General features: G+C 38.3%; 1 protein-coding gene across 6 annotated transcripts in view; it reads right to left on the reverse strand.

Annotated features, from left to right (window-relative positions):
- The window catches only part of SPIRE1 (spire type actin nucleation factor 1), a 370,834-nt gene that overhangs the window by 202,491 nt on the left and 153,895 nt on the right, over positions 1-14,448 (reverse strand). For all 6 annotated transcript variants that reach the window (XR_010323504.1, XM_064294750.1, XM_064294751.1 and 3 more), the window contains one exon: positions 4,066-4,299. Coding sequence is in view for 5 of the 6 variants with exons in the window: in XM_064294750.1 (XP_064150820.1) it covers positions 4,066-4,299 (234 nt within the window). In the remaining variant the exon portion in view is untranslated. The remainder of the gene's footprint in view (positions 1-4,065; positions 4,300-14,448) is intronic.

Raw genomic sequence — 14,448 nt, forward strand, 5'->3', positions numbered from 1 at the left:
TCATCTTTTTCACTGACCCTATACTTTACAAAGCATGATGTCCTTCTCCAGTGACTGGTCCCTCCTGACAACATGTCAAAAGTATGTGAGACGAAGTCACACCCACTTTGCTTCTAAGGAGCATTCTGGCTATACTTCTTCCAAAACAGATTTGTTCATTCTTTGGGCAGTCCACGATTATCTTCAATACTCTTCACCTGCATGATAATTTAAAGGCATCTCTTCTTTTTTGTCTTCCTTATTCACTGACCAGCTTTTGCATGCATGAGCAATTAAAAATACTATGACTTGGGTCAGGAACACCTTAGTCCTCAAAGTGACATCTTTGCTTTTCAACACTTTAAAGAGGTCTTTTGCAGATTTGCCCAATGCATCTGTTCACTATTTCTTGACTGCTGCTTCCATGACTGTTGATTGTGGATCCAAGTAAAATGAAACCCTTGACAACTTCAGTCTTCGTTTACCATAATGTTGCTTACCGGTCCAGTTGTGAGGACTTTTCTTTATGCTGAAGTGTAATCCATACTGAAGGCTGCAGTTTTTGACCTTCATCAGTAAGTGCTTCAAGTCCCCTTCACTTTCAGAAAGCAAAGTTGTGCAGGTTGTTAATGAATCTTCCTCCAATCCTGATGCCACTTCCTTTATTATTGATAGTTGCCTTAGTTCAACAATGGTAACAAAGTTTTCTATATAATTTTAATCCTTTGAAATTTGATAAAACGTGCTATATGGCATAGAATATGGTCAAATTGTGTAACTGTTTTATGCATGCTTGAAAAGAGTGTGTACTCTGCAGTGCATGGGTGCTGTGTTCTGCAATGTTAATTAGGTCAAGATTGTTATTCCCTTTGTTCAAATGTTCTATATTTGTACTGACACCAAGAGAGGTATGTAGAAACTCCCGGTGAGACTGTGGATTTGCCTATCTCCCCTTATAGTTTTATCAAGTTTTGTTTCGTTTATTTTAAGGCTAGGTTCTTAGGTGCATACAAATTTGGAACTGTTTTTTCTTCTTGGTGAATGAAACTTTTTATCATTAAATATCCTTTTTTTATCTCTAAAGCAATACCTTTAACCTTGAAGTCCCTTTTATCTGAAAATAGTATCTATAATAGCTTTCTTTTGGTTAGAATTTTGTATCTTTTTCCATTCTTTTACTTACAAACGTTCTGTCCTTATGTTTACAGTATGTCTTCTATAAGCAGCATATGGCTGAGCTTTCTATTTTTAATCCAGACTAAAAATCCTGTCTTTTAATATTTTATACTAGTGCAATCCATAGGGACGCAATATGAGCCATATATGAAATTTAAATTTTCTAGTAGCAACATTAAAAAAAGTAAAAGAAACAAGTGAAATTAACTTTAATAAAAAAAGAAATATTATATTTTACTTAACTTAATACATTTAATATCTATATCTGAAATGCTTTATGAAAAGCTGGAAAATAAGGGACACAGTTGACAGTGCTTACAGAATGTAGAAAATAACATCTATAAATTAACTCTAAACAGAATATTCTCTTTACAAGTTAATTTGACAAATCTTACTTTTAATCTCTGATCATTTAGCACTGTATCAATTATGGCCTTCAAGTACACAAGGAAAACTTGGCTAAAGAGAAAATCCCACTGAAGTTACCGAACCTGTATCATCATATACACATACCACTAGGTCAAGAAAACAAAAGAACGGTCAGCTGTGATACTCAGATTCAGAATCATTTAAATAAATGGACCGCAGTCGTTATTTACTCCACAAAAAAGAAAACGCGCAAGTCAACTGAATGCACAATGTGTACAATGTTTAACGATAAAAGAGTACTTTAGTTTTCTTTTAAAAAAATTTTTTTTTTTTACTTTAGTTTTCTAGTTCTGTTATAAAAGAAATACCACGAATTGGTGGGTTTCACAAACAAATATGTTTTCTCACTGTTTAGGAGACTAAAAGTCCGAATTCAGGGTGCTGGCTCTAGAGGAAGCCTTTCTCCCTCTACTGGCTCTGGAGGAAGGTCCTTATCTCTTTCCAGCTTCTGTTTCTTAGTTCCTTGGAGATCTCACGTGGTGTGGCATCTCTCTTCTTCCAATTCTGCTCTTCTTGCTGCTTGCTTAATCTGGTCTTTATATATTGTGACGGTTAAGATTGTGTGCCAACCTGGCTGGGCCACGATTCTAAGTGTTTATGTGCGATCACTCTCATGATGGAATCTGCCGTGAGTGGCCATCAGCTGAAGGGGAGTTTCCTTGGAGGTGCTGCCTGTATCCAAATATAAGCAGAAATTCCGGCTTTTTGCTTGCTCTGGATCCTGTGTTTGACTCCTGTTCTTCTGACCTCCAATTCTTGGGACTTGTGCTATCAGCTTATGTGTTGACGTTAGGATTCATCGATCCTCACAACCTGTGAGCAGGAGCCCTGCCCTCCAACCTGCCATTCTTGGGTTCACCAGCCCCTGCGTTACATGAATCAGGAGAAACCTTGTGGTCCTGCCTGCCAATCTTTAGATTCATCGATCTTAACAACCTGTGAGCAAAAGTCCTGCTCTCCAACCTGATGATCGTGTGTTCGCCAGTCCCTTCAGCTACGTGAATCGAGAGAAGCCTCTAACCTGATTCGCGGACTTTGGACGTTCCAGCCTCTATAACTGCGTGAGCCATTTCCTTGATAATAAATCCCTCTCTATATAACCCACTCAGTGCCGTCAAGTCAATTCCAACTCATAGCAACCCTATAGGACAGGGTAGAACTGCCCCATAGAGCTTCCAAGGAGCACCTGGAGGATTCGAACTGTCCACTCGTTGGTTGGCAGCCGCAACACTTAACCACTACGCCACCAGGGTTTCCTCTCCCTAGTTTTGCTTCTCTAGAGAACCCAGCCTAAGACATATCTCAAAAGAGACTGATTTAAGACAGACCCTATAATACTGCCCCATTAACATAACAAAGAAAACCCTATTCCCAAAGGGAATTATACTCACAGGTATAAACCAAAATAAAACCCAAACCCATTGCTGGCGAGTCGATTCCACCTCATAGCGACCGTACAGGACAGAGAACTGCCCCATAGGATTTCCAAGGAATGGCTGGTAGATTCAAACCACCAACCTTTTGGTTAGCAGACAAACTCTTAACCACTATGTCAAAGATATAGTAGGAGAAAACATTGAAGTTGTCATTTTACCTGGATTCACAATCAATACCCATGGAAGCAGCGGTCAAAAAATCAAACGACATATTGCATTGGACAAATCTGCTGCAATAGACCTCTTTCAAGTGTTGAAAAGTAAAGATGCCACTTGAGGACTAAGGTGCACCTGACCCAAGCCATGGTATTTTCAATTGCCTCATATGCATGTGAAAGCTGGACAATGAATAAGAGAGACCAAAGAATGATTGATACCTTTGAATTACGGTGTTGGCGAAGAATACTGAATATACCACGGAATGCCGGAAGAAAGAACAAATCTGTCAAGAAGAAATACAACTGAAGTGCTCCATGGACCCATGGGTGGCGCATCTTCACCTCATGTACTTTGGAAACATTATCAAAAGGAATCAGTCCCTGGAGAAGGATATCATGCTTGATAAAGTAGAGGGTCAGTGAAAAAGAGGAAGACCCTCGACGAGATAGACTGCCACACTGGCTGCAACAACGGGCTCAAATGTAGCAATGATTGTGTGGATGGTGCAGGACCAGGCAGAGTTTTATTCTGCTGTACATAGGGTCGCTATGAATTGCTACTGACTCGATGGCATCTAACAACAACGACAACATAGTAGGATTTATAACACATATTTTTCGGGAACATAATTCAATCCATAACGGGGCGTCTTAAAACATAAAAGTATTGTGTGTGTGTGTGTGTGTGTGTGTGTGTGTGTGTGTGTGTAATTTAATGATTCCATAATGAAAGGCATTTACAGGGTGTGAACAAATCCAGAGTTCCTGATTCATTTCATTTATAGCTGTCAGTCTGAGGACTTTAAAGCCAACAGTCTATTATCAAACGTTCAATCACCATTTAGTATTTTTAAAAGAAACAAGTACTATGTAAACCGTTGCTTTACCTTCATGACATCTCTATATGATCGAATAGCTGAGACTTTTCTCTTTTCATCATCTTCATCTTCCATTCCTTCATCCGCAGCCTCATAGCCCTCATCATTGCTACCATCAGTTTCTACTGTATTGGCCATAAGATCAATGAGCTTCTCTAAGGGTGGGCTTAATTCTCTTTCTTCATTCTCTTTCAAACCGTAGTCCAGTGCTTTGTAAATAATAATTCCCAAAGATTCAATAACCTAGGAACATTAAAGAAGGGTAGTTAATAGAGATAACTAAACACTTTTATAGAACTAATTGTAGGACATAAAATATTTGGTATAATATTTAAGTCAGGCGTAATTCCATATGGCATATTAGGTTTGAGAAGATATTTAAAAGTTTCACCTATGAATTAAAAAAAAACTCAGATGAAAATTTTTATGTGATTTCCTCAAGCCAGTACATTACACATACATACATCATTTTTATGCTTTCTTAGATTTGTACTGTATGCTAAAATCTGCATTTTCCATTCATATAGTGATGGAGGCATCCTAAGCCACCTCATTTTCCACATTTCTAAAAGATACAGTTATCAAATAACATCTCTCTCCAAAACTCTTATGACAATATTTATCTAATTAGGCATTGTATACACATCCCAAGGATTTGAGAGACTGAAAACTAAGGTACTGGTAGCAATTAATTTAAACCTAAAAAAATACATATATATTACTATCTATATACACACTGTTCATTGAGTTCCATTTCTGATTAGAGCCTCTCTGGATAATACCAGAAAAAAGGTATGCCATAAATGTAATAGTTAAGTAATATAACTCAACATCATTTCTTATCTCCTATAAAATTTTAGAGTTCTTTGCTAAAGAAAGGATTTCATAAAATACTTTTTTTAAAAAACCCTACTTAAAAAATTAGTATATAAGTTCTCCTGCATCTCTCATATTCCCACTGTGGGATAGAAAAAAAATTTTTTTTAAGGGTTGCAAAAGTAGGATTAATAAACTTAATAACACAGGCTACTTCTCTGAAATATTTCTACTGTGGCTGCTAGAAGCTACTAATTTGGCTTAATCCCTCTACAAAAATAATCAGTATGTACTACCTGAAAGAACAAATGTTTGCATTTTCCAAAGAAACCAAGGTCAGATGAATATAAAGGGCAAAGAAAAAAAATTCTATTACTTAACCAGTGTTATTCCAACTCGTTGCTATTAAAATGCCGTGTGTTACAAAAAAGTATTCTCTTTCTCATTTGATGCTTAAGCATGAAAAATGTCAAATATTACATACAGTATCAAAAATGACAGCTCATTCAAAAACAAATACACATTTCACATAAAGATGTGCTTCACACAGTGAATGGATTTAACTATTTCTATACAAACAAAAAAGTATCTAGTAGAAAGGATAAAAATAATTTCATTTAACAAAGTCCCTTGTACATGTTTCTTTAGCACTTAGAAAAAGGCTGATACTCTGTGAAAAAGATCAAGGTGAAGGCTACTGAATGGAAACTTTACTTGATTGTTAGTTAGAAATCCACATAAATATTAGTGCTTACAAGACTCACATTATTATCATTAAATATGGAAAGATAAAGTATAAATTTATTTTTTTAGGTTATTGAATATTACCACAATTTTCTTTATAAGTTTAAAATTCTAATAACAGATTTTAATCTCAAAGTTGCTATTTTTATTACCTCCTTGCATGCTGCTAACACAAAACACTGATTGTCATAGTTTATTACAAAAAATACAAATTGGAAAAACATGCAAATTAATTTAAAATAGCTGAACAAAACAAAACGACTGTTTTACCTTGTTTGTATATAACGCTGAAAATTAAATTCTTCCCGTAATCTTAAAAATAAAACTGGATCTCTACAAATTAATCATAAATCAAAATGGAAACTGCACAAACTATCTGTTTTAAACTTTATATCCTAAATCTACACTCTTTTGTCAAGACAGGAGGAAGTGATTCTCTCTTGCATGTCACATTCAAATTTTGCCTTAAACTTAAAACTCATTTTTCTACAAATTTCTACAAAAATCCCCATCTCATTTAGGATATTCCAATGTTATACCATAGATAAAGCAGGGCAATCACATAAAACACTGAATTCATATCATCTGATAGGACTGGTATGATCTACAATAAATAGAAATACATATCTCTCGTACAAAGCAAACAAGTGGGAGATTTTTTCAAACCTTCAACTTTCTATATAGTATAAAAAATAATCTTCCCTACAACCTGCCCCTACCACTCTTACTACCGAGAAACGTAAACTTGATTTAAGAGAACTGGACAAACATCTCCATTTCATACCACCCTGACAGCTGCTCCAAGCTTTGGCCAGTATAGGGAATTTTCCTTTATTCCTCAACACCAACTTTCCTTTCTACTCAGGAAGGAAACAACATATATACAACCCTTTCCTTTTACAATGACAACAGCTCAATTCATTTCCCCATAGCCAATTTTTATTTTTATTTTTCAGAAAGAACACAGGCTTTGAAGTCAAAAATTTAGGATTAAATCTTGACTTTTATCACTAGCCATTTGACCAAGGGCAAATTATTTACCTTATTCTCAATTTTTCATACCTATAAAATGGGTACCAATGATACCTACATCTGATAGGATTTTCTTAGGGTTACTGGGCTTGCTGGGACATGTATTCACTGGAAACCCTGGGTGGCATGCAGTTAACACACTTGCCGCTAACTGAAAGGTTGGCCACTTTAGTCCATCCAGAGGCACACAGGAAAAAAAGCCTGGAAATCTACTTCCAAAAAATCAGCCGCTGAAAAGCCCATGGGGCACGGTTCTACTCTGCCACACACGGGGTTGCCATGAGTTGAAACTGGCTGGACTGTAACTGGTTACCAACGCATTCACTACGCACAAAACGCAGACAGAGCACAGTAGAAGGCTTACCTTCCTTCTCTCCCCTTCCCTCAGTTCACACTTTTAACCTCCTGAATAAACAAACAAAAGCTTTTCTTTATTAACTCTTGTAAACATAATGAATGCTGATTTTTTTAAAAAGCTGTTTATATGGTATCAAAGAAGAGGAAAGTGATGTTTTGAAGATGAGCTAAACAATCATTGTCATCATATACTATAGCTCTTAAAGGCGCTCAGGAACTCAACAACAAAACGACAGACAACCCAATTAAAAAATATATAAGATATACAAATAGCCAAAAGGACATGAAAAGATGCTCGACACCTTTAGTTATTAGGAAACGCAAATCAAATACAACAGAAACCACTTCACACCTACTAGGATAGCTATTATCAGAAAAGGGGGAGGGGGGAGATAACAAATATTGGTGAGGATGTGGAAAAACTGGAACCCTTGTGCATTGCTGGTGGGAATGTAAAATTAAAATGGTGCAGCTGCTGTGGAAAACAGTTTGGTACTTCCTCAAAAAGTTAAAACACAGAATTACGACATGACCCAGTCATTTCACCCAAAAGACTTGAAAGCAGGGACTCAAACAGATATTTGTACACCAATGAATACTGAAGCATTATTCACACAGCCAAAAGGCGGAAACAACCCAAGCATCCAAGAACAGACGAAAGGATAAACAAAATGCTGTCCACCCATACAATGGAATATTGTTCAGCCATACAAAGACATGAAGTTCTAATACATGGTACCACACAGGTGAATCTGGAAAATATCACATTGAGTGAAACAAGGCAGACACAAAAGGACCAATACTATATTTAAAAAAAAAAAAAAAAAACGAAACCCATTGTGGTCGATTCGATCCTGACTCATAGCGACCCTATGGGACAGAGGAGAACTGCCCCATAGGGTTTCCAAGGAGCGGCCAGTGGATTTGAACTGCCGACATTTTGGTTAGCAGATGTGATCTTAACCATTGTGCCACCAGGGCTCCTTCTGCCAGGTGAAGCACATGAAAGGGTAGCCTCTCCATGGGTTTGGTTTTTTTTTGTTTCTTTGTTTTGGTTTTCTCCAGAGCAGGTTGGTGGCTGCAGTGAGGAGTCAAGGGAGGCTACCAGAAGAGGTGAACAAAGTTTCCGATGGTTTGGAACTGAGAAGATCCACTGTCATATAGAAAAACTCTGAAAACACCAGCGGGAGTTTCAGTTAGGCTATAGAAACCAATTCAAACGTTATATATTTTCAATGAGAAACTGTAAAACAAACAAAAAAAAACTATTGTTTTAAAACTAGAAGTTAAGAATACTTAAGGGTTATATACATTTTGAGGAAACCCTGGTGGTGTGGTGGTTAAGTGCTACGGCTACTACCCAAGAGGTCAGCAGTTTGAGTCCACCAGGTGCGCCTTGGAAACTCTGTGGGGCAGTTCTACTCTGTTCTACAGGGTCGCTATGAGTCGGAATCGATTCGACGGCAGTGGTTTTTTTTTTGCGGGGGGGGGGTATACATTTTGAATACTAGTGTTGAAAAAATATTTGGTAAGGTAGATTTCAGATTTTGTGGTTCTCAGATATTCTGAGAAATGCCTGAGTACTTTTTTTTTAATATCACTTTATAATTTTATCTTTTTTAAAAAAATTATTGTGGAAAGGTTTAGATAACAAAAAATTTGCGACTTTTACCATTTTTAAGTACAGTGTTCAGTGATATTAATGACACCATGAGGTACGACTGTCATTACTGCTTATTTCCAAAAGTTCTTCTTCATCCCAAACAAGAAACTCAGAACCCCTCCAGCAATAACTCCCCATTCCCTTTCCGACAGCCCCTGATAACCAGTAATAACATTTTGTTTCTGTGCACTTGCCTGTTCTGGGTATTTCATGTTAAGTGGGATCATATAATCTTTATTTATTATTATGGGAACAGGTTGAAAACCTTAGTCATCAAGAAATAGTTAAACTAAGTTCAGTATGTTCTTTTAAAAGGCCCTCAGTGCTGACAGACCTCTCCCCTTCCATGCAGAGGACCCACCGGGATTCCCAACCAATGCACCTCATGCACCACCCATCTGTAGGGGCGGCTCGCATTCTATCACGGCGGCCCGCGCTCTGTCACGGCGGCTCGCGTTCTATCACGCTGAACAAGTTTCAGTGGAGCTTCCAGACTCAAACAGACTCTGAAGAAAGGCTTGGCAATCTACTTTTGAAAATTGGCCAGTGAAAACCCTAGGGATCACAACAGTTTGATCCACAACCAATCCTGGGAATGACGCAGGATTAGACAGTGTTTTGTCTCGTTGTGCGTAGGGTTGCCACGAGTAGGGACCTGATTCGATGACAGTTAACAACAATCTTCTTTTTAAGGGTTAAGAAGTTCTTACTGCAATTACGTCCACCTCAGAGTTACACTTAATTGATGAATCTATCCATCTATACTCCCTACTCCAGAACTGTAGAGTAATGATGCCAGGGGGGAAAAAAACACGCACATAAAACCACGGTAAATGCCAACACCAATGACAGCTTCCAACCCTGGCAGCGGCCCAAAGGCCACACAAACAGGCTTGTTCTTTCCCTGCAAGCTGCCCCAGTCCCCGAGCGGGCCATTTTATACTTTCTCTTCGACCCTCCAGCATGCCCTTCTGACTCTACAGGTCTTAGATGGTAACTTTCCATCATACTTCACTGAAACATTAAATTCATCATTGAAACTCACTCATTTTCCCACCTGAAAATGTACAGTCTCCTAGGCATCCATGCTTACCTTGTCCTTCCCTCCTTTCACAGCTGTAAAACTGTCCTGTTCCTATCAAAGGTCAATACTACCTGCCCTGAGCCCCTCAAAGCCCTCCAGTCACCATCCCCTTTTTGCACTCTCTTTCCCAGCAAAACTTCTCAAAAGGTCTGTCTGCATACGCCCTATCCCGTTTCCCTTCTTTCATTTACTGTTTCATCTGTTCCAATCCGGCTTCTGTCCTTTCGAAGCCAATGAAACTACAGGCAAGCTCAGAAAACCACCTCTCTATGCCGTATCTAATGAACATTTCTGTCCTCATTCTACGTGGCTGCTCAACAGCGTCTGGGACAACGGATTATCCTCTTCTGAACACTCTGGGCCTCTGATTTTCCTCAGTCAGGAAACTGAGGCCCACTGTCAGCAAATACTCCTTCTCAGTCAGTCAGGTAGTTGCTTCCTCCTCCAACTGTTTAAATAACAGTGGCTCAGGGCTCATTCACTCTACTTTGTCTATTTGCTTTATTTTTTAATTTATTTTACTATTTTGTTGTTGTTGAGAATACAACAGCAGAATATACACCAATTCTACAGTTTCTACAAGTAAAATTCAGTGACACTGAGTATATTCTTCAGGTTTTGAAAACATTCTCACTCTCCTTTTGAGTTGTTTCTCCCTCATTACCATACACTCACTGCCCCCTTAGGTTCCTACTTAATCTTTCAAGTTACTATTGTTGCTTTGATCCCATATACCCAGTGCTTTAAGAAGACTTTAGGGAACATTTTTGGTTTAAGGTCTGAAGATTATCTCAGGGCAATAGTTTCAGGGGTTCATACAGCCTCCATGGCTTCAGAAAGTCTGCAGTCCATTAGAATCTGCAATTCTGTTCTGTATTTTCCCCTTTTTGTTCTGGATTCTTCTACAGAATCTTTGATCAAAATGTTTAGTAATGGTAGCAGAGCACCATCCAGTTCTTCTGGTCTCACGGCAAAGGAGGCAGTTGTTCGTGGAGGCAGTTAGCCACACATTCCATATCCTCCTCCAATTCCTGACCTCCTTCTTCCTCTGTTGCTCCAGGCAAATAGACATGAGTTGTGGTGCCTTATGTGGCCATTTGCAAGCTTTTAAAACTCCAGGAGCTACATACCAAAGTAGGAGGTATGACAGAAGAACTAAACCCGTATTTAGACCAATTAACTGGGATGTGCCATGAAACCATGACCCTAAACCTCCAAATCAAGGAGCCAAATCCCATGAGGTGTCTGGCTGTTGTCTTAGTTATCTACTGCAGCTGTAACAGAAATACCACAAATGGATGGCACTAACAAAGTTTATTCTCTCACAGTCTAGAAGTCTGAATTCAGGGTGCAAGCTCCAGGGAAGGGCTCTCCCTCTGTTGCTTCTGGAGGAAGGTCCTTGTCGTCAATATTTCCCGGTCGAGGAGCTTCTCAGCCCACGGACCCTGGGTCTAAAAGATGTGTTCTGCTCCCACCTTTCTTTCTTGGTGATGTGAGGTCCCCCATCTCTCTGCTCACCTCTCTCTTTTATATCTCAAAAGAGGCTGATGTAAGATACAAGCTCATCTTGTAGATTGAGTCCTGCCTCATTAACATAACTACCATTAATCCCACCTTGTTAACATCATAGAGGTAGGATTGCCAACACATGAGAAAAATCACATCAGGGAACAAAATGATGGACAATCACACAATACTGGGAATCAGGGCCTAGTCAAATCGACAGGTTTTTTTGTGGGGCATAACTCAATCCGTAACAGCTATATATAAGCAGCCTCAGTAGCTGCTCTTTTTATTGCTGTTGTAAATATATTACACAACTTTTGCCAATTCAACTTTTACCAGGTATACAACTTATTGACAGCTGTGCAACCTTACCCTTAATCAATACAATTTTCCCATTACCTTGAACCGAAGCTCAGTGTCCCATAAAAAAAAAAATCGACCGCCATCAACTCAATTTCGGCTCATAGCTACCCTACAGGACACAGGAGAACTGCCCCATAGGGTTTCCAAGGCTATAAATCATTATGGAAGAAGACTGCCACGTCTTTCTCCCACTCCAAAAGCAATCATCCCCCTTTTCCCCACCCATCCATTCCTGGTACTACTTAAAAGCTTTGGTCTCTATACATTTGTCTATACTTGCCTTTTTACATAAGTGAAGTCATACAGTATTTGTCTATTTTTTGACTGATTTATTGCACTCTGCATAATGTCTTCAAGCTCCATCCATATTGTAGCATGAATCAAGACTTCACTTCTTTTTCTGGCTGAGTATTTTTCCACTGTACGTATGTACCACATTTTGTTTATCCATTCACCTGCTGGTGGACATTTAGGTTGTTTCCATCTTTTGGCTACAGTGAACAGTGCTGCAGTAACCACTGCTGTACATACATCCATTCACACTGCGGCTTTCAAGTGCCCAGGATATGTTCCTAGGCACTCTACATTTTTTTTGCGATCTCTTGCAAAATGCTCGTAACCATTACCAATATGACCTGTATTCTGATACTTCCTTAACTTTTATTTCTGGCCCAGAGTTTGTCTCTGGGTTGAAGACTTATATATTCTATTGTCTATTTAACACTTCTACGTGAATAAATAATAGGTAACTCAAACTTTAATATTTCTTTTTTTATTGTCTTTTTCCTCCACTAAACTGCAAGTTCCATAAGGCCTGGGATCTTTCTTATTTTGTTCACAGTGGATGCTAAGTATTTCATAATTAAATTGTTTTGTAAAAGTGACACATCTACTTCTTAGTTTTCTTTTTCACATATAAAGTGAAATATTAGGCTGAAATCTTTTCAAAAACCTTATGAAGTTTTTAAACTGAAAAATTTGGATGAATTGAATATTTCCCAAGTACAAAATTCTGTGTCTACCAAGAAAAGTAGTATTCCTTGACTATAGGAGGTCTTCTTAAACAGGTCACACTGAATTTGGGTTCTTCTTTTGAAAATATAAAGCAACTGGACTGATACCTACTATTACCAAGACCAGCATCACCAGCAACATCACCTGTGATACCATCTCCATCACTTGTTGTCATTTTATTACTACAGACCCAAAATCTCCTCTTCAAAATCCCTGAGGTCAGTAGTGTTTGTGAGTTTAGAAATGTCAGATTTTAGAAAGCCATCCTAAACACATCCCATATCTTTCATGGTTTCCCCAGTGGGATCTGGAGAAGCAAGTTGTAACCAAACACATTAATACTTATGCGGGGCAATGTATGAACATTCATATTTACCGGGAAAAGACAGACTATAAATAGTTTCATGCAAATTAAGCTTAGATTTTGCCACTGAATGAGTTCCAAATTTGTGGAAAAACTTGGTTGTCAGAGCTTTCTAAATATCAGATTTGCAAATAAGGGCTGTGAAACTGTACTATCACCAACAGCATTAATAAAATTGTCTGAGCTTTGGGAGGGGTCACGACTTGTAAGATTGAATACAATGACATTCAAGTTAAGTTTTCCTTGTATAACCAGAAAACTGGCATTCACTTTTATTTGTCCTTTTTTCAGCTATAAGAGAAAGGAAAAAAGAAGGATGACAAAGACTCTAGAGTCTACCCTCATATTCATCCATTAAAATCCTCTAGACCACATCAGTGAGCCCTGAAAACATTATGGACAAATATTGTATAACCCCAATTACATGGAATAGGTAAATGTATAGAGACCATCGCCTATTAGTGATTGCCAGGGCGGCAGGAAGGAGGAGAGGAGGAGCCATTGCTTAGGGGGCACTGAGTTTCTGTGAATGGTGGTCAATAACGTGGAAATGGATACAGGTAATGGCTCCACAACATGAGAGACATCATCAACGTCACTGAACCATACATGTAAAACTTGATGAACTGGCAAATGCTTTGTTATACTGTTAAAAACAACTAAAAAAGAAAAAAGAAAAAGCCTACCAGGAAAAAAAAATAGTGAAATTTTTTAAATGGTCTAAACCATTTTTTTTAGGTCTTTTTTTTTTTAGCCTTTTCTGTGCCATGGGCTGCTTTGGTATTCTGCCAAAACCTACAGGACTTTTCTCATAGTAGTATTTTTAAACGTATGAAATAGAATTTATAACACTATAAAAGAAACTATACTAAAGTATGTTATTGTTGTTGTTAGGCACTAGCAAGTCAGTTCCAACTCACAGCAACCTTACATAAAACAGAACTAAACATTACTAGGTCCTGTGCCATCCTTACAGTAGTAGTTACATTTAAGGCCATTATTGTAACCACTGCATCAATTTACCTCATTGACGTTCTTCCTCTTTTTTGCTGATCCTCTGAGGGATCAGCAAAAAAGAGAAAGACCCTCAGTGAGATGGACTGACACAGTGGGTGCAACAACGTGCTTAGCATAACAACAACTGTGAGGATGGTGCAGGACCAGGCAGTGTTTCCTTCTGTTGTACATAGGGTCACTATGAGTTGGAACCGACTCGACAGCACCTAACAACAACTACCTTACCAAGCATGATGTCCTTCTCCTGGGACTGGTCCCATCTGATATAGTTTTTAAAGTAACAAAATTGTAACATATTGATATATATATGCTTCCATATATACATAGAGAACCTTGGTGGTGCAGTGGGTAAAAGCTATGGCTGCTAACCAAAAGGTATGCGGTTCATATCTACCAGCTGCTCCATGGAAACCTTACAGGGCAGTTCTACTC

The sequence above is a fragment of the Loxodonta africana genome, chromosome 11 (genome assembly GCF_030014295.1).
Source record: "Loxodonta africana isolate mLoxAfr1 chromosome 11, mLoxAfr1.hap2, whole genome shotgun sequence".
In the NCBI taxonomy this organism is placed as follows: Eukaryota; Metazoa; Chordata; class Mammalia; order Proboscidea; family Elephantidae; genus Loxodonta; species Loxodonta africana.